Below are 21,151 nucleotides of genomic sequence, written 5' to 3'. Positions count from 1 at the left end.
AGCACTGCCATTGCAATTAGCTTAATGCCTGGATCGTATCCCCACTACCTGTGCAAAATTTACTTGAATTTGGCCTGCTATGGGTAGGGTGAAATAACTGAACCAAGTGCCTCGCTTACCTTTGTCCATGTCTTTTTCACAAATGAAATTGTTAACATCTTCACAGTAGAAATCATTCCAGAGCCCAGCATAGATTAGCCCGGCACAATCTTCTCCTGGCCCATGCCCATGGCTCCAGTTATCAGGTTGCCCATTTTTCCAGTTTCTTTCAACAAAAAAAAGCAATAGATATTATTGCACAACGCGGCACACATGACAGTTTTTCAACCACATGAAATTAACAAAAACATCATGAGGTCTGTTCTGAACGGGAAATACACATTGAGACAAACAATACATGACTCTTGTTGAAAATGGAAAACAGATGTATAACAGAGAAGGGAATCTATTCGGCCTCGGGCTGCCAAAACTCAAAGACCTAAAATTAGACCGATGAACTTTATTTTAGTTTCTGAATGTACATGCACATACGGTGGGAGTGTGCTCTGTGCTCCGCGTGCATCGTTCCAAACCTGCAAACTCTGTGCACTTCATTCCTGCCAGCAGACGGTACTGTGACGAGCCGGAAGCTTGCAAGCACTGCAAACCATGGCAGCACGGTGCCTTCTTCAATGTCTGCACTGAGATGGGCCTCTCAGAAGGCATGGCAAGGATTTATTTGTTTTACAGATTGGTGTTTCAACAGGAAGTGAACTTTTGAGCTTATAAAGAATGTACAAAATATGTACCTACATGTCTTTTGAGATTATTAGCCTCGACGGTGAAACTTAACCCAGCATGTAAAGAGCTTACAGCAAGTGCTTCCTCATCCTGTTTTTGTTTGACAAGTGAGAAACACTTCCAGCCTTGGGACTTAAAAGCTCCATTTTCCTGAAGGAACAGGTTGTTGACTGGAGCTTGTGATTGCTGGCTGATATGGTCCATGCCCAGCTAGAAAACATGCCTGCCTGACACATAGCATCTTACCTGGCACCTGGGAGGACACATGGCTTTCCAGAAATAATGAAATACTTTGAAAATCAGTAACTGACAGCTCTGAGTTTATTACAGGGCACCTAAAACCATGGGGTGGTGGAAATCTGTTGAAAGCAGTGGCTGAAGTGGAAATTGGGCACAGTGCTGCCATAAAGAGGAAGAAAAATGAAAACAGGGAGGGAGAAAAAGGGAAAAATATTATGGCTCATTTGAAATGCATCTGACTTTTTCCATGTTTCTCATCAAAATGAACACCAATGAAATCACAGCTAATCATTTCGTAACATCTGACTGAGTGAGCCTGTTTTTCTGCTGCACAGCATGCTCAGATCTGTAAACTCTTCAGTCTGCTCCTCGGTATTAAAAATTTGGGTGGTTGCAATCTGTTCCATTTAGGACAAATTAGGTGTAGCCCTAGGATTCCTGGAGAGCTGCCAACTCAGTTCTCAGATGGCCAAAGCTTAGACACGCTAATTTCATGCATTTTCCTTACGTTTAATGCTTTCCACTTGGATTTGGGCTTTATCTGAAAGCTGGTCATTTTTTATCAGAACGAGCACTCTATTTATAGCCAGTTGTAATGCAAATAAGGAAAAATCAAACCAAGACAGAAAAAAGTCTGTGCTTTCCATCTCAACTTTGTAATAAAAGTCAGGAGCAAATGTTTTGGCAAGAAACGCGGTGCTGTGTAGTTATGTGATTCTTTCATTCAGTGTTCAGTTTTCCTCCTGGCAAGGAAATAAAGCTGTGTGCATGGAGAAGGCAGAGAGAAAAAAAACAGTTCAACAGCACCCTCAGTGAAGAATTATTTCATTGGCATCTACAAAACTCTGGATCCACTGTATAATTTCTAGATGCTGTTTTTAGAAGTGTCAGCAAGAGTGGTAGCATCTGCAGAAAATAAACACTATTGTTTTTATTTACGTACGTGTAATCTGGTAAGGATCCATCCAGCCATCTCCATTCATTTTCCTTCTCTGAATCTGTAAGTCCAATCCAGAAGCTGCCTTTCCCTGCAATCTGCCTTTTTATCCATTGCTGTGGAAGGAAGATCTTAGTCCATAACATGCAAACACAACAGTCTTTGGAGCTAATAAGATACTCTGGCTTCATGAGCATCTTTGCTATCAGAGTAGGAATGGCCAGAGGAATTTTTCTAAGCTGAAGGTAGGTTTCAGGAGTTTGCCTTGTGACCCCCTGCCTAGAATCCACAGTGCTACCTGCAGGTGCAGTATAGAGGGCTAATCATCAAAATTAGATTGACCTAAAGTCACAGACTACATCTTATAGCTATAAATTGAAACAAACAAACAAACAAGCAAAAAACAACAACAAAACCACCAAAAACCCCAGACAGTAAGCAATTGTATCTTGACGTTCCCACTGCCACATAGCCACTGAATAATTATGTTGAACAGTACTAAAAGTACAGCTAGATTTATATAGTTATATTAAAAACACTTGTGTCACAGAAGTCTTAGGCTGCATATATTAAAAGGGAATTTAAAAATAAATTATTTTCAACACTGCAGACCTCCCCTGCATTTTGGATAATATGCAAGGCATACTGGACTGCATCTCCAAAGGTTCAAACCTCCAATTCTCACCAGCCTTTCTGTGTGCTCTGTTCCCACCACCTTCAGGGTGAGTTGCTCTGCTCACACTGTCCTTCTGCACATGGAATAACTGCTGAGCAGGCAGAAGGTGGATAAAATGATAACTGGAGTCAACCACTGTGTCTCCTTCACTATATGAATTCACGATGCTTTCAGCTTCCCACTTGCCCTGTGGCTTCCACATGTTAAATAATCTCAGACTCTCCTTGAGAAACAGAAACAAAACCTAGTTACCTGTTCTTCTTTGTTGTTTATGATAACCAAGTGTGATGCCTTCTCTTCACAGAATAACTTTGCCTCTTCAAAGATTTCTCTTTCAATTGAAAAGTAGTAGCACTTTTCTGTATAGTTCTTCCAATGAGGAGAACAACCTATGATGTGAATTTTTCTGTGTTAAACTAGTTACTGAAATCAATGAGCTAGTGGTAGTTTTCTGCATTTGGCCAATAATAAATGGAGGATCCCACACCCACCTACAATGTGCTGCCATATAAAATACTTAGATATTTGAGAATTTATTTACCAAGGTCCTGACACTGTGAAATCAAGGTTAAACTGTGTGGTCAAGGTGATTATTTATTACTCATACAACTGATTTTTCTTTAGCTGTAAATATTAACTTAGATTCAGGTCATGCGTCTGAAGATCAACAAGCATAGCTTCATTTGACAGGGCTCTTTATGACAAATCTCAAAGACTGAGTCTAATGTAGCAGAGGTTATTTGAACCAGTAACTCCGATGTGCACCCTCTGCTAGATATATTTGCATCTCAGTAAAAGATACATGCGGTGTTTCGATAGCTTACCGTTAGCCTCAGGCACCGACGTAGGTTCACTCTGTAATGCCATTGGCATCCCAGGACCTGGTGGCCCTGGTGGGCCAGGTGGGCCCTTTGGACCAGGCAGCCCAGGGACTCCAGGTAGCCCAGGTAGTCCTCGAGGTCCTGGTACTCCTGGCTCTCCCACAGTTCCTTGTAGGCCTTGAAATCCTGGTGGGCCTTGTGGCCCTGGTGGACCATCTTTGCCTTGTGGCCCTGGTGGCCCTGGGTCTCCGCTTGGTCCAGGCAGACCCGTCTTGCCAGGAGAACCTCTCTGACCTTTGGAGCCCGGTGATCCTCTTGAACCTTTCCCTCCTTTTTCTCCTGGTGGCCCAATTGGCCCAGGTGGACCCTTTTCACCTGCAGGTCCTGGTGGTCCAGGCTCTCCTTTTTCTCCTTTTTGTCCTTTTAGGCCAGCAGGGCCAAGAGGACCTTGTGGGCCTCTGTCACCTTTAGGTCCCCTTGGACCAGGAGGGCCTGAAATAATGTAAGCAGTCAAAGTGGGGATACAGACAGACAACAAAACAAAAAGGCCATTCGGGGTTCTTGCTTAATATACCTCAGCCCAGCGACACTGGACATGCAGCACTGTGAAAACTGGGCTAACACCTACTTTGAACAGTACTTGTAAAAATACATCTGCTTCTCAGGCACTATACACAATTTCTCTTTCCTAAGCCTACATGAAATACAAGATTCAGAAGAAAATCATCTGATGCACCTTGTCCTGTGAACCGGACAGTGCCATGATGCCCCAGGTGACCAGCTGAGGTGCCAGTCCCTACAACACATACTCTGTGCTGCTTATTCATGCAGTACTGTGTGTTGATGCTCCCATTCTCCTATTCCGCTACACTCCTTTTTCCTCCTTCCTCTCTTAGACTACAGGACTACAGCAACACTCCCGTAACGCCTTCTTTCTTACTCTGTCAATAACGGGTTGTCAAAAGAGACAAAAAAGATGGAAAGTGTGCAATAGGACAACTATGGGAAAGGCCAGTACTATTCATTAGTTTGCAGGTTATAACAGGAAACAGAACAATACACATGGTAGGAAATGGTAATATTGTGGCAGTTTTTCATTTATAAACAACACAATAATTCTGGATTCTATTCATGGATGAGTAAATACTTTGCCTATATATACATATTTTCCCCAACTCAACATCATTTAAACTTCTTCAGAGACAAATTCTTCAACTAGAGTCACTTAGGCCTGGTTTAAATGAAAAAGCTTAAGGTTACTGACTTGCAATCTTGGCTTTAATTCAGGCGTAGTCTATTTGGAACAACAAATTTTTGTTTATGATTAGAAATTTAAGCCTGGCTGGTTCCCATCAGGTTGGCAATATGAGCAATCTTTTCATTTAGCTGGGAGAAACCTCCTAAAATTGATGCTATTTATTTCTGAAGGAAATAAAGTATCCCAGGATTCAAAACTAAGCAAAGTAGGATGTTTTCTGGCAGACTAACAACTGGCTTAAAGTAAAATAGCAACTTGTTTTTCAGTAAGGGTGGACCTTTCTGGGAATAGTCCAATATATATTTTTAAGCCATTTCCTCCTTTGCAGGGATTGGTTTTTTGAGGTTCCACACCTTCACTGGCTTATTTTAGAAACTAAATGAAAAGCAGATCCATGCAGTCAGTCAGAAAAAAAAAAAATTGCTAAGTCAGAACCTTCTTTTATAACATCCCCATTCTAGGTATGTAAAGAAGTCATAGGAAAATTAGTAAGGAAAATTCAGGCTACATATAAACTTCCAAAATTGAGTATTAGATAATGGAAAACCCCGGGACTGGTACCAACATGCACTAACTTCCACAGAACTAATGTATTGCAAACAGGAATTCATCAAAGACTGTTATGGTCATCACTAGAGAACCTGCATACCTTGTAGGATAGTGAAGTTCTTGATGAGCTGGCCGTGTTTGGAATCTACCAGCTTCATTTCTTCCATGATTACTGACAAATTGGCAACTTCAACATCTAACCTTGACCTCATCAAATCCTGTTGCATCTTCAGAGATGCAGAGTCTAAACGAATATTGGCTAGTGTGCTGTTCATAAAAATCAGCTCATCTGAATGTTTACTTAAGGTGTCTGTACATGTTGTCCTGACCTCATTGAGATTGCTGGTCAGTGTCCGTAGATGATGAGCAGTGTAGCTGATGTTACTAATGATATTAACTATATCAGTCTCAAAGACCTGGAACCTCTCTTCTAGCTGGTTGAATTTGGCAGAAGTTCTGTTTTCATATTCTTTATGCTGTTCCTGGAGATCCTTCAGATTTTGTTCGTTGGCTTGGGCAATTGTGGTGATGTTCTCCATTTGCCCGCTGAAAGAGCTGAGCTGATTGTTCATGTCTTCAAGTGTATCATTGTTAGCTTTTGCCAATGCTGAGTTGTTGGCAGCCAAAGTCTGTAAGTTTTGTACTTTCTCCTTAAGCCAGTCAGTGTCCTTCCGGGCCTGAAGGACAACCTGCTGCAGATTTTGAAAGTCATTCTTTATTCTTAGAATAGCCAAACTCGTATCTTCCATTGACTTCTGCAGGACACTGATAAGATTTCTTTGCTGTATTTGTGTCAGGTTTAAGTTGTTGAGGTTCATGATGACCACATTATGAGAATGCACTTGGTTTTGCAAATTTGTTTGGATATCGCTTGTGTCTTGTTGAAGATTGTTGATATAGCCAGTATATGCCTGAAGAGTCTTATTGACACTGATGATCATGAAAGAGTTACTATCTAAGGCACTTCTCATTTGGCTCTGTCTATCATCTAGCACATTTCCAGACTCTTGCAGCTTCTCCAGTGTATCTTTGTTTCTGGTAGTTTTCTCTGCAATGTCATGCAGCTGCTGACGAAGAGCCAGAATATCAGATCTGAAGCTAGACAGTTCAGTGTTAGTATTCATGGCTTTTTGTCCAGCTTGGTCATCTGTTGTACAGGAAAAAAAAACAAAAAAAACCAAACCTTTAGGATGAGTTTTTTAAAACACAGTATTAAAAATTACAATATATTTTAAGAACAGTAGGGCTGTCCAATGTTCTGTCAATAGAACTTCTACAATATATTTTCCAGACAAGAAGAAACACTAAACAAAGTTTTGTCACTAGACAGAGTAGAAGTCAAATAGACGAAGACCTTGTGTCTTGCTGAGGAGAGCAAAATGACGATTCTATTGTCATATATGGGAAAACCTACTCTTAGAAACTATGATGAATATACACAGTCACACAGTGCTTGCATTTTGAATGAAAACTGAATGGTAAACAGAATTCAAAATACTAAAGGGGGATCAGAAGGTTTATGTTTTGAAGTTACAGCTGGCTTTTGCTGAAACCTCAGAAGTAAATTCTAGCACGTCATATTTTCTTCCTCCTTTTTCTGCCAGGTGGAGTATCTTCATAGTGATTTAGTAAGTATATTTCTTTTTCTTTTCTTTTTTTTTTCTCGTCTTTTTTTTTTGTTTAAATCTTGGTTTTAGTTTTAAAATAGTTCTAATACCTATTTTAAAACAGTCTGGCTAGAGACAAAAGCTTTGCCAGCAGGGTACTCCAGACATGACAGGATATGATAAGATTTCCTTTTTTTTTTTCTCTCAAACATACCACTATTGCTTCTAATGACATTTCTTTTGCTGTTATTGTTTCCTCATGTTCTGTGTTTCAGGAAGGCAAAACCCTAATCACTGAGGAACATCTCAGCTCTTGCTTGCACTGCTCTATAGTATTCTTCTGGGAGCTTGTCTGAGTGTGATTAAGCTTTTGAGGCTGCACAGCTCATCATCCAGGACACAGAAACCAAATAAATAAGCAGTCAACACTCACTTTGAGGGAAGATTCCCTTTCTTGACCTCAATCACTTCCCTCTGCTACACACAGTCCATATATTTTTGTACCATCTAAGTATAGCTATATTTATGAATTACAGTCTGAAGTTCATCATTTCAGATGTCTCCAAGAGAGGGTAGGATGTTTTTCATAAACTATGAATATGGCTCTGTATGGAGCTTTCTCCTGTGTTTGTATGAGTCCTGATGGCTAACAGTAAATGGTGACTTGTGAGAGAGACTTCAGTCTGAAGTGTTTATGGAGCCTTTCATGGATGGACACGTTCCCAAGCACAGTTCCTCTCCCTGCCATTTGTCTCGCTCCAGGATCCTCTCAGCTCTGACTCTATGTTTACCTCTCAGTTGCAGCTCAAATTATATTGTGTTCCTCACACAGATCTGACAACTGCCAGGTCCACATACAGCTAATCCCTGAAGGCCTGCCTTTCATTTACCACATGCTGGTATCCCTCTAACCCTACAACAGTTCTCTTACCTTTATGCCACCCACAAAACTGCCCTGTAACTTTTTTTAATTTCCTCAATAGCAAGTCCACTTAAATGGGAACTGACTGTCCTGAGCATCTCACTGGCCATCCATCCAGCAGTGTGTAAAAATGTCTGGGATGAACTCAATCAAAGGTGCTCCAAGTTGCGATTAATTTAATCAGAAGAAAAAACACAAAAGGTTGCACGTACTTTAAGGTGTAACGTTTACTTCTATGTATGTATCAGCAAAAGTACATGCCACTGAATTATCCCACCTTTGAACTAAATGCAGCATGTAAATACTTCAGAATATAGGGTTTTTTTCAGAGGAAAAAAGCTGTAAAAATTACAATCAAGCTGCAAGTTAGTCAATTTTAGAAGAGCTACATATCTCAATATATGGTTTATGAAGCTAAACAAAATTTATTTCCATCAGCACATGCATGTATGTGCATATCAATACTTACATGAAAACTAATTATATAAACTCTAAGTCTATGTACTTATAAGTTGATAATAAACAGCTCTGCTGGTTTTCCAGACAATTAAGAAAGGTAGAAATGTAAATATAGTGAGTAGAATCCTTACTCATGATCTTTTTCCATCTTCCTGAAATTTGAGAACCATAATAACACTTGAGAGACATGAACTCATAACAACTTTGTGTTTTGAATTCCCTGAGATGATTAAGACATGTTTTATGGAAGTTATCAACTTGCCTCAGACGTAAGAGTTTTGAACAGCTGACTATTTGTGCACCCCTTACAATGGCCATCAGTTTTGAATCTTAAAAGCTAAACCAGCATCAAGATGACTAGATAACAGATATTCATTTTATGCAGAATGTCTTGTTTTGTGGAACAGCTTCTGCTATATTTTGCATTTCTAACTCAGAGAAGACTCTCTCCTGAGGACAACTTTTAAGTGTGTTTTTAAGTATAGATGATTTCAGAGTGATTTCAGTGGGAACTGTAAATATTAAAGTATTTTTAAAATGATGTCCTGGGTAGAGATGGTTTTAATTTTATTAAGCGTTTCCCAAGTACTTGAGAAATTGGAATAGAAGTGCTGTATCTTGTCATAGCCAGAGTTTTTTTCTGACAAATTTCTGGCCACAATCTTCCAGGAGAACATCTCAAAGACAGAATACAAAGGGGCTTTGACAGCATGTAGATTACCTAATTTCTTCAGACCACTCTCCACCTCTGTGAGCTTTTCTGTATATCTTCTGTGGGATGTTTCCAGGCCACCTGTCACATTGTCCATTTTTTCTACAACTAGGGAAAAGAGAACAGTGTGTTATGCAAAGAAGAGAAGTACAATTATGAAAAAAGTCTAGTAAACTACAAAGCAAACCAAAAGAACATCACTAATATGAAACAAAATAAAAGCCTGAAAATTGCCTTGCTTGCACTACACTCTGCTGTTCTGTGAAATGTTGGAGAGATGAACTCTTATCTGCTGGTGGAACCCAGCAGCCCTCCAGTTCTTCACTCTGATGACAGTCCCCACACATTTGTTTGCTCAGGAGCAATCTTCCTTATGAATGAGAAAATCCCTCTTTGTGAGTTTTCCTCATGAACCAAGTCTTTTTACGGTACTTCCATGTTTACAAGCACAGTGTTGTGTGGTAAACATAGACTGGTTGCTAAAGGCTTAGACATGTGAGAAAACTTCCTTTTATTTTGCTATGAGCCATCTCTCCTTGAAGATTTTTTTTTTTCTTTCCTGAGCCTTTTAATCATTAAGAATTGCCTCCTGGCTAGCAATCTCTGGTCTGAGATAGCAGTTGGAAGACATAATTATTAAATACGGCTGGGACAAACTTTTAAACATCTTGATAATGGTACAGATCACTCAAAATGGTCTTGAAACCATTCTGACTCATTAAGATTGAAATGGTGGCCAGTCAGCAAGTGCAGATTTATGGCTTCCGCTGATGAGCTCTTTATTTTGTAATGCCTGAGTCACTGTCTTGTCACTGAGACAATCTGATGATTTGATGGAACTGATATAGAAATGGGAAAAGAGCAACAAATAAAGAGCACGGAGTGGCTTCTGGTGACAAAAGTATGTAGTGAAATGTTTGTAAGGCTAGGAGCTGCCTTCGGCTTCCACACCAAACCTACTCTAACATGCTTTTGCATTCAAACCACAGCCAGGGGCAGAAACTTCTTCTCATCCCCTGATTATGTGGTGCTTTGGTTACACTGGCAGCAGAACAAATCTGTACCAACCCTGGGAGAGGCTGCATGCAGTATCGTGCCAGCCCTCCCTTCAGACAGAAGAAGGAAGGTGTTTCTCACATTTTTATTTAGCAAAACCAATTCTGTAGGGCTGTGTGGGGTAGGGGATTCCACTAACTCTTTCTGTTTGTGAGGTAATCTGCAGCCGTGAAATAGGATCATAGAAGTTTTTGCTATGTAAGGAATTGTTTTTTACTAGAAGTGGAAATTTAGGGAATATTTTGCTACTGTATGAGGAACCACAAGAATCCCGGACCTTTGAAGTTTAATCCACCAATTGCTCCTTCTTCATTAACTTTTGCCCTTGTTTTTCTGACTATGGGTACAACAGATACAGAGCAGGCTTCTAATGCTTCCCCAAACCAACAGGACAAACAGCAGACCAAGATTCTCTCTGGAGTAACTCTGCTGAGGTAAGTGGAGTTGCAACAGAGAAAAATTCTCAAGATTTTCAGAGTGAGCGAACATCCTACAGTGAATTACCTTCCTTCTCCTTTCTGTGCTGCTAACAACCCCAGTAAAAGAGAAGCTCCGTGTGTGCACTAACATAGAGTCAAGGTGCAGATTTCAGTGTTTGAGATGATGGCAGCTGTCCTGCTAATCACCAGGCTGCAACAATGGATTTGCTTTTTCAGGGGGCCATTGCTCAATAACATCTGCTTTAGAAAGATTTTTTCCTCCCACTACAGCACTAAAGTTTCACTTTTCTTCTGCCTATTAAAGGTACTTGTCAAAATACTGTGTGCCATTTTTCCTAAATGAAGCCAGAGCTGATCCTCTCTTTGTCCTACCTGACTGTATTCCAGGCTGGAGCCCAGATCAGCAGAGGTCCTTCAGTTACTTCTCCTGCTCCACTGATGCACGTATCATATACGGTGAGCGTGTGGACCATACTTAGTGTTTCTTTCTGGCCAGCTCTAGGCAACTCCTTGTTCAGTCTGCGATGTTCTGCTTTGTTTATGGATAGTCACTGTGAAGGACATGGCTCACTCTGGGCACTTATAAAGGACCCAGCGAAAGGATCTGGATTTAAAAAGCAGTGCCACTCCAAATGTCTTTGCTGAATCTTTGCCTTGACTACCGATGTCACATTGCCTATGTTAATTCAAATTCAGTGTAATACTTATCTGTTTGCTCCAGTTATGCAGTACACTTGGAGTTGGCAAATGAATATATAACAGCAATGACAGGAAAATGTAGTTACTTCCTTTTGCAGTTCAAGTGAGTGATAGCCTGTATTTCAGATCTGAAGTTTGTAAACCAGAGGCTTTATGCTGCCCTATAACAACAAGAATGTTGTCATGGCTGAATGAAATCTAACACTGGAAACTTATATTAAAGCATTCCCCTGAAGAGCCCAAAGTAAATGAAAGCAGTAGAAATCCTATCAATATGTAGTAGCCTGTACTGGCAGGTGGTGAGAGTGGATGGAATTGCAGATACAACAGCATATGGTATTTGCATTGCCACAAAAAAAAAAGAAGAAAAAAAGCCCATGCTAAAAAGACTGAAAGTGTTCTGTAGCATGAATGTTTTTTGTGCAAAACAGCCCCAAAACAGCAATTCAATCAGACGCCTTACTAGTATAATTGACAACTGGCTGTAGCATGTGTGGAAGACCGTGCCAGGACTTTGTCTGAGATTGCAAAGGATCACTGTTAAAGGGTCTTTCAGTCCCCAGCACCTTGCAGAAGGTAGCAGCTTTTAATTCTGCTGTGTATCTGGGGACCAGGCAGCAGCCCTGGGTCAGGAGGGGCCGACGTGATGCTTAGCAGGAAGATGCTAGTTTAGAGGCTGCAAAGAGAAGGCTGCTCACAAGGCGGTGATTTTTGTCTACATGACATTAGGCTGTTGATGTCTTACCCAGATTAACTGATGTCGAGTGCAGAATTAGTTTTTATCAGGCAAACCATTTCCTTTATTTTAATTGTTTCCCCTCAGAGGGCAAGTCTGTATGTACTTGCTTTGTACAGGGGCAGGATCTTAGCCTCCACTGTCAAGCAAATTGCAGTCCTGGGGGTCTTGACCTGTCTCCTGCCCAAACTCTCTCCCCAAGCAAGCTGTGGCTTATTTACCTTCTTGCAGCCCTTCCTGCTACTGCCCTGTGGGGAGAATGAATACAGGCCCACGGTCAAAGCTGCTTTTGGTGCTCTTGCATTCAAAAACAGTAGCATGGACGGGCATCCTATTATTGGGAATGCCTTTCCTGCCTGGCATTAGCTCCAACCACGAAACTGACCAGCGACTGAAAACTACCAGAAATTCAAACAAAGCATGGTAGCTTCCCTTAATGGAGTGAGTCACAGAAAAACCATTCACCTTAACCTGACACTGCCTGATGCCAGAAAAATTATAGCTTTGTATTTTCACATTTAATTTAAGAAAGTATGTTAAAAAAATTACAGATTCCTTTATTAATGTTTTAAAACAACAATTTAATATTTCTTCTAAAGCAAACTAATAGTAAACTCATTTTTTATTCCTTCATGACCTGGGTATTTAATTCATGTTTTGGTTTCAGGTTTCTCCAACCTACTATGTAATTTTTACCACCAATTTAGAGGTTTGCCCTGTGTTGACTTTGCCTCCCATTGAGTTATTTTTTGTCTGCCATATTTAATCCACTGATTAGTAGTTTTAACGTTTTAAATCACAAAGGATATCTAAATACTATGTAGGAAATGAAAGTTTTAAAAGTAGTTTGGGGCTTTATAAACATAAGTGTGGGAGGCAAATTTAATGGAAACTTAGCTAAGAGACTGCAAGAATCCCTGATGCCAGCAGAATTCCTTCTTTCAGTGTAATATTGCAATAAAAAAGACAAGCCAAACTGATGCAGAGGGGAGAGTTCAAGAGCTTTATAAAATTTTATTTTCAGTTTTGTTCTTCCTTTAAGGCCTAATTCCTTCCCAACTAAGAAAAATATTGCAGTAATTCCTTTGAATATGTACTGTCAGCTGGGGCTTCGTGTAGCTCATGTTTTCCCTGCAAATTAGCGCTTTAGGCACTGTGGAGACAAAGCTCTTAAACTGCAAGGTACAAAGGGTGAAATTAATATCTGACATATGTCTGCTTGTTGCTTTGGAGTTTCTGAAGGGATTCTTTGGACCAAAAAGGACTTTTTTTTCAATGTATGCCTTTCTCTTGGAATTCAGGTGGAGTGGTTACCAAGATGTCCTAAGGTCAGTGTAGATGTGCATTACCCACGTTTCTGTATTCCTTTTCCCATTTCTATGGGTGAGGAAATTATTTTGTCCTTACCCTGGATAAATGTGGCTGTAACAGAAAGACTAGTCCCTGGTCAGGCATGAGTAACTAGTCAGAGCAAGAAACAGGTTCAGAACTGAGTGCAGCAAAGAAGGGGCCTCAAGATGAGAGCAAAGCTTGTGGAAAAGACTGTGCTGCAGGCCCATGGAGAAAGAAGCTGGAAAACTGTGGACTGAAATGAGGAAGAGAAACTCCCAAAGAGATTTTTTTGGACAGTTTCCTTATTGCTATTGCTTCCTACACATATAGGAGCAAATGCTTGCCAAAGCGAGATACAGAGCAATGGTCCCTGCAACTTGACGTGCTCTTTCTGATGCCAAGTGAGGTCTGATTCTCCTAGTAAGCCCCAGAACTGACAACCGTGTAATAAAACGCTCTTGAGGAAAATTCCACTAAATCCCAGGCGTTTAGTGTCTGGTTTATAGCCTGGAAAGATCACATCCTTACTCGCTGGAAGCAGAGCTCTGCAGATTTATACCTGCAAAACGCCTAAGTCTGTCCTCCCCTAGTCAGTATAACCTATCTTATCCTTATAGACCAAGAACAATTTTTCGAATCCTGAAGAATCTTTATCCTCAGAATCTTCCTTTCAGAAACCACTTACACATTCTTCAGGAGAATATCTGAGCAACTATACTGCTTTTTACATTTTATTTTAATTTACCACATTCTGTCTGCTTTATAGTAAAAAAAGAATATATCTATTCTGATAGAATATTTGTTCTTCACATTCTATCATCTCCCTTGTTAAATTTTCCACCTAAACCAAGCAGTTTTCATTTTCTTCCCACTCAAAACTCTAGTGAATCCTCTCAAATAAGTATTTATCCCTTTCTATTTCTACAATTTCCTTTTCTTTCGCTGGCAAAGGACCAGAGATGATGTCAGTTATGCTACGAGCACAGCTGTTGGCGGCACAGGACGCACTGCATGCTCATCACATGAATATTTGACCCAGCTTCTTGGAGGGGTTTTGAAGCTACAACTGAGAGTTGTACTCAAGCAGCTAGTTTAGAGCTAGCTTAGTTTTCTCCACAACATGCTGCAGTGTCCTACTATAATGCTCAAAATAATGTTATTCACTTTCTTTTTCTTTCAAGAACTTCACATCTAATTTATTTAATTTATAGCTGTGACTGCACAACAAGCATACATTTACATTGATTCATTCATAAGAATGTCTAAGTTGCTACTGTTAATTAGTCCCCATTTGGTATGGGAATTTTAAGCTATGCTTTCCAATGTGCCGTACCATGGACTTGTAAAAATCAACTTTCCTTCATTACTGGGTTGCCAAACTGTCAGAGTCTTTGAAATTACTGTCAAAAGCTTCTAAGCATCTTTATTCATCAAAATAATTGTAGGTAACTCAATAAATTGGCATCTCTTGCTTCAATCTTTCTTCCAGATTTTTCAAAGTAATATTGATCCTACACTTTATTCCTGTGACAAATATTATAATTATCTTAATAAGACTATTCCTGGCTCTCCCACTAAGAAGGACATTTGCTCTGGAAAGGTGCTGATACATGTAAAAGAGCTCAATGAAATTAAGTCAAAGCAAATACTGCAGAGCTTTGAGTCTTTCAGCTACTCCTTCATGGTGGAAGGACAATCAATTTGTTCTAACCTTTTTTCTCTTTTCAAATTTCTAATCTAATTTGAAAACTTCACAATTGTTTGAAAATGAAAACATAAGGCTGAGGTTTGTTGCCATGTGTGTACAACAAACCACATTGCCAAAGGTGAATATTTAAGGTGAAAACGTGATAAATTGCTTATCTAGTACATGGAAATGCTCTTGGATGCTTGACTGAACGAGAAATATTGCGCTCAATTCATACATACCTTTATATCCCAGAATGGCTACTGTAATTGTTAACAGGGCACATAAAATATATAATAAGATGATGGAAAACTTCAGTGCCCAGTTATTTTTACACTTGGTACATTGAGTCCCCTCCTGAATACCTGCAAAAGAAGATTTAAAGAATTTTAAAACAAGGGAAAAGGACACATTGCTGGTTTTATCTTCCCTTTTCCTCTCCTCTGTGTTCTAACAAACAAAATATTTATGTAAGCAGATGATAAATGGGTGTCCCTCTGCCTATCCTTCCAGGATAACCTCCGCAGTGGTTAAAGCATCAGCTCTGTGATACAGTCACTTTGGGTTTTAGGCTGTGGAAAAGAAGTAGGTTCTTTGCTGGAAAAACTGGAGCCTTCCTGGGAGACTGGACTATTTTTCAACTCTGTTAACAAGACTGTGATGAGCTTTGGAAATCAAATGTTTATCAGCATATCCTCTGTCAGGCATCACACCATGGCAGCTCTTTCTCAGCATTCAGTCAGCCGGCAGAGGCAACATGAGACAGTAGATGCTCTGGCAGAAGGAAAATACAGAAATAAAATAGCATTGTGGAAGTGTGATAGGGGTACAGGCCCTGCCTTGCAACCGTTACCACAAATGCCTGCTGTGTGAACACTTTCTTTCCATAATGAGATTTATTTTGATTTTCATTTTTATTTTTGGAGTGTGCTATTTTCAAAGAGAACAAGGGCTGTTACGCTGGTAAAGCTAGCGGCAGATCCATACCAGCAGAAGAGTGCTGGTGAATTTTTCCTTGTAGACATGATTAAGAAAAAGGGCCTCAAACCAATGGCAGAAAACAAACCCTTACTATTCTAAATTCGAGCTTTTTGCAGAATGTTCTGATATCTTTAAGTATATCATGGAGCTAATACTCCTCTTTTCTTAATGTATTCCTCAGAAACAGGTTGAGAGTTTTGGAGGCATTAAGTTACCAAGAAATTCGGGAGAAACATGAATGTGTAAAAACATGCAAAATGCACCGAAATGGAAGGGCTGGATTTAGTCCTCCTTATGACATGCATTAATAGGCCAGGATAAATGCAGCTCTCTGTGTCTGTCAAAATATGCATCTCTTTGATATTTTACTCTATTTGTGAACTATTAGGGGAGTCCCACAGGAAAGCTTTAAGTTCTAATAAATTCTGTGTACCAGATTACTTAACTAATCAAGACTTGCTCTGTAGCTTTTTATGAGTAACTTATATTTCCCCCGAGGCCTAGCCCACAGCTGATTTTACTTTTCCCAGCTCATGCCCCTCTGCAGAGCTGTTTTTATTTTGTGTTTCTGAAGAGAAAAGCACAAGCCTCTTCCCCTCGGCTCACTGAGGACTGGTGACCGACACAGCACGTTAAGTCAATCTATTTCCCTCAAAGAATAGCATCTACTGACTTCCTCGGGCCTGCGGTACGTGAAGGAGGGATGAACAAACTGGAGCAACTCAGGCGGAGGATTTGCGTATGGTTTATTTGACTAGGCCTCTTTCTCAATTCCCTTTGCACATATACTAGCCACGGAAAGGCAGAAATGCCTCTCTCACAGGTCAGCCTGCTTTCCACATTATGTTATCTCATATTTCCTAAACCTTTCAGCTGTGACGCCGCGTTCTGCTGCCATGTGACGAATGCGATGTCATAGATTTGGGTTACTTGAGGTTTTGGCATAAGGCTAGTTGGGAACAATTGGTTCTCTTTTTCAGGAATGGTAGGGGAAAGTAAGACAAAGCCACAGAGGAGGAACTGGAGGGGAAAAGCTTCACTCCTCCCTGTGAGGTTGAGAAGTAGAGGAGCTGGTGCCCACACGGGCAGTTGGAGAGCCCATTTATCACTGCTTGGACTTGGAAGATTGGTAACTCCTGAAAAAGAAAAGTGAGGAGTCCATAATTTGATAGTCTAGTTTGCTTATGGGTTCTGGTGTGTTATCTGGTTTTCTTTGTCTGCTTGATAGTCTCAAGGACTTTGCAAGTGGGGAAGCTCTGCTTGCTGAAAAAGCCGAAGAAGGAAAGAACAATTTTCTAAAGTTTTGCAGTAAACAAAGTAAAGGATCACCATTTTGCTGTTAGATGGTACTAATGGGCTCATTGAGGGTTGTGTACTGTTGAATGCAAGGTTCCTCCTCTGAAGGGTTTAAAATTCATATTCCCAAACTCTAAGTCTTTGAACATCCCACATATCAAAAAACACTGGAAGCTTGCAGCACAAAGCACATCAGATTCACCTTCTAAGCTGTACACATAACAGAAAGCTTGATCCTCACTATTTCAATGTTAATGGAAGCAGGATCAAATCCATAACTGGGAAGACTGACAGACTGCAGAGGTACAAAGCCCCGAGAGAGGCAGAAATCAAAACAAAACCTTTGACAGCGACTGCACGTAGAAAAGTTTCACTTGATGGCAGTCTCATATTAAGATTACTCATTTTATGACATGACCTGCTTTCTGTCACTGTACTCCAGCTTCCTGGGTAGTACAATGAGCTGAAGCAGTGCTGATGTCATTGGATATATTGCAGTCCCGCACCTAGTATCGTGCATGCTCCACTACATCATAAAGATCTTGTTTCCCTTGTCTCAGTCCTCTCTACCGCTGGTTCAATAAAAGAGCACCTTGGCTTTTTGGAACTTTTACTTTCAGCGTATTTCAAACAGACAGCAGAACAGCACCCCAACAAAAGCCAGATCTTTCCATCCCTTAGCAATCCAGCGCTGTTGGTATCAATAACATAAACACCATGTACTAAAGTGATCACGCAGGCTACAGCGATTCCATTAACTGATCGGGGCTGGAACAGCGTATAGCAGTGCCTGCTGGTGCTTTCTGCCTGTCAGCTTAAAACTGCGTTTGACTGTCAGCGAACCCCCCAACCCTCATCTAATGTGCCCCAGGTCCAGGACTGCAGTGAAAAGCCAGGGAGCTCTGACAGGCTCCGTTGTTGTCCTTTCACTAGAGACGGACACAGTCAAGTCTTCTAGAGCCATTACATGTACTCTTTATTGCAAACACATAGCCCTTAACACTGCTGCTAATCCCAGTTGACTTTGTAGTTTGCTAAACATATAAAAATTACTGAAGATAGAGGTACCTTGAAGAAAAGTTTTGGAAGACTCTTTCTGATGTCTTTTTGTGCAGTCAAACAAAAGAGACTGTGAGTAAAGATAAAAGCCAGGAGTGCAACCCTCTCTGTATAGGGATGAATTGTAACGCAATCAGGGCTCCACTTCCTCCCCAAGCAAGGAACCTGGCTTCAACTCGCCCAATTGTTCTTCCCTGCTCCCTGGTTTAGGACCAATCCCAAATAAGATTGTTCTAATACAGGAGAAACATTTAGTCCAAACTCTCAGGACACTCTTTTATATATTGAAGGGTTGCTCTGAAAAGACACAATAGCCAAAACATTATGCAAGAACAGATGGGAGGTGGTTTGAAATGTTCACTGTGATTACACAACACCTAGCAGGTTGGCATACTAGTATTCAGGTTTATCACAAAAGCTCAGAGCCAAGTCTTGAAGCAAGCCACACTTGGGCTTTAATGTGACAAAATTTCCACCAGAATCAATTGCACTTCTACCCACTTGACTGCTCGTTTTCATGGCTCGCTCATGTTGTGTTCTTCCAGGAGATGTGTAACATCTCATCCAGAAAGCCATACAGTAAATGTACAGGGAGAGATTCTGCATGCCCATCCCATTGCTAGAACATACATAAAACCTCCAAAACTGGGTTCTTGGCTCCAGTCTGCTCTTCTCGGTTTCTTGTCATTGCTTCTATCCCAGCATACTCCTCTCTGTGTCCCGTACACGTGGTTTTAATGCTGGTCTGCTCCCAGACATTTGTCACTAACTTCAAAACCCAGGGAGCCAAGGTCACTTCCGCACGATGTGCATTTCTCACCGCTGATTTGATCAACGTTTAATAAATATCAGATGGGACATGATGTGCCTTGTTTCGCTGGACACATGCTTTTTTCCATTCCCTTCCCTGACTTATTTTAATAAGATCTCTGGTTTTTCTATCTCACTGTTGGGAAGACATCTGGCCAAACAGACAGCGACCCAGTACAAAGAGATCCTGCTGGCTCACATGCTTTGGGGACCCCCTTCTCTGCAAACCAAGATGGTCACAAAAAAATATGCAAGTGAGACATCCCCCTGTTACCAGGCTTTGTAGTATTTGTTTTTATAGCATTGCATTCCAGTGACTGAAGACTTTGTTCTCACGCAGGGGGTATACATCTGCAGATGCCTTTTGGGCTCCAGATAAGCAGAGGTTTTGCTGGGGGAGGGGCTTTTTGTTTGTTTGCTTTTATTTTTTTTATTGTTGTTGTTCTGTGTTTTTTAATGGGAGACCAAATATCTTTGCTCTTTGACATGCAGCAGCTACCTTGTAAATACCTAACTCCTCAACTATATTGCGCTTCAGGAGCATGTCTCTGAACACTTGAGGATGATATGCACACACATTTTCTTGCTGAATAATTCTTTTAGAAGTCTTTTCCTCTGTGTTCTTTTCTTGGCTCTTGCTGCAGGATCTTAGGTGGCCCCATAATATTTCTGCTAGCAGATCAGTTTTGACAAAGATGCAAGGTTCCCTTTGCAACCCTGACAAAAAATGTGCTGATAAGATGATTGAAGAAATGCAGTACAGGAAACGAAAATATGTACATTAGTTAGGAGGGGTTTTCCCCAGTGTGATTCATTGTGAAGAGATAACATCCCTTGCAGTTCGGAAGGAAGACTTCAAGCCTGGTTCACAGCCTCCAAATGATAAATTTCTCCAGGATAATGTTTTCAAAACTGATGAGCAGCATATCTAAGAGCTGTATTTAAAGGGCTCTGAATAAACTATTGAGTACATACAACATGTAGGTAAGAACCAAATACTGAGAGGCACTTAACAGGCTCCCAGTGGGTGCTGAACTCACTAGTAAAAGTAGATGATCCCAGGAGGAACTTATCTCTAGGTTTAGATAACTAAAACTCTTAAAAACAGGCTATAAGTGTTTAAATTCACATACCTAAGTGCAAAAAGGAGTTTTTTTTTGTTGTTGTTGTTTTTACAAATAAGCATGATTAGACATTAGGAAAAGAAACCTATCTTACAGGACTGAGAGAATTTTAAAATTCTGTCATTTGAGTGAACACACATATATATATATATATATATAACTTAAGTATATATACTTACACACTCATGTTCACATATATACATACATGTGCATGTATATGTTTTTTAGAAAGAAGCTTTTGTACAGACACAACCTCAGCATACTACTTCAGCACACTCAAATGAAAAGCAGATACATCTTTGCCAACAATAAACCTCGTGTAGCTTTGAGATTACTGGATCAAGCCAGCCACAAAACTCAAACTGAAGTTTTTGTCTTCTTTTCTATGTGGTTTTACAGGTTATTAACCTACCCTTCATGGAAACAATTCCTGTGATCCTCCATGAATGGTTTAGCTGCAGTCAGCAAAACGGATGATTTGATGGCTCCATAGGACTAACTTACCTCAGAAAGCAATAATTCTTTATAATGGTTATAAATGGCAAAAACTCAGACTGGTTCATAGTTCTTTTCTTCTCTCGTTCTGATTTTTTACACACACACACCTTTTTTTTTTTTTTTTTTTTTTTTCCTGAGTAAAAATCTCCTTCCCTTAGTTTGGAGTATGTCCTTGCACTATAAAGGCTATAACTTGAGCTAAGTTCAAACAGACACCCTGTTTTTTCCCCCCTGCCTGATGGTCCATCCCCACACAACACCAGGTTATGGGATGGGGAGAGTTTAGCATGAGGCTGCTGCCCTGGTGAGCACAGCACGGACTGAGGATTCTCCAAGCAGCTGCCCCTTGACCGCATGGTGCCACTGCCCCTCTCTGTGACCTAAATGCTGCCTGACGACCCCATCCTAGGGGTACGTGTGGCTGAATGAGTAAACTTTGTGGTTATTGCAGGACAGGTCTGCAGGAGCCCTT

The 21,151-nt window shown here is 40.5% G+C and overlaps 1 protein-coding gene across 2 annotated transcripts in view; it reads right to left on the bottom strand.

Annotated features, from left to right (window-relative positions):
- Window positions 1-21,151, bottom strand: part of COLEC12 (collectin subfamily member 12) — a 99,427-nt gene that overhangs the window by 6,259 nt on the left and 72,017 nt on the right. For both annotated transcript variants that reach the window (XM_048057909.2, XM_048057910.2), the window contains exons 3-9: window positions 15,154-15,276; window positions 8,971-9,069; window positions 5,362-6,408; window positions 3,458-3,946; window positions 2,886-3,022; window positions 1,964-2,073; window positions 120-265 (exon numbers count right to left, since the gene is read on the bottom strand). In XM_048057909.2, coding sequence (XP_047913866.1) covers window positions 120-265; window positions 1,964-2,073; window positions 2,886-3,022; window positions 3,458-3,946; window positions 5,362-6,408; window positions 8,971-9,069; window positions 15,154-15,276 — 2,151 coding nt within the window. The remainder of the gene's footprint in view (window positions 1-119; window positions 266-1,963; window positions 2,074-2,885; window positions 3,023-3,457; window positions 3,947-5,361; window positions 6,409-8,970; window positions 9,070-15,153; window positions 15,277-21,151) is intronic.

Source organism: Anser cygnoides, chromosome 2 (assembly GCF_040182565.1).
Source record: "Anser cygnoides isolate HZ-2024a breed goose chromosome 2, Taihu_goose_T2T_genome, whole genome shotgun sequence".
Lineage (NCBI taxonomy): Eukaryota > Metazoa > Chordata > Aves > Anseriformes > Anatidae > Anser > Anser cygnoides.
The sequence above is the reverse complement of the archived record's forward strand: the minus strand, read 5'-3'. Positions and strand labels throughout refer to the sequence as shown.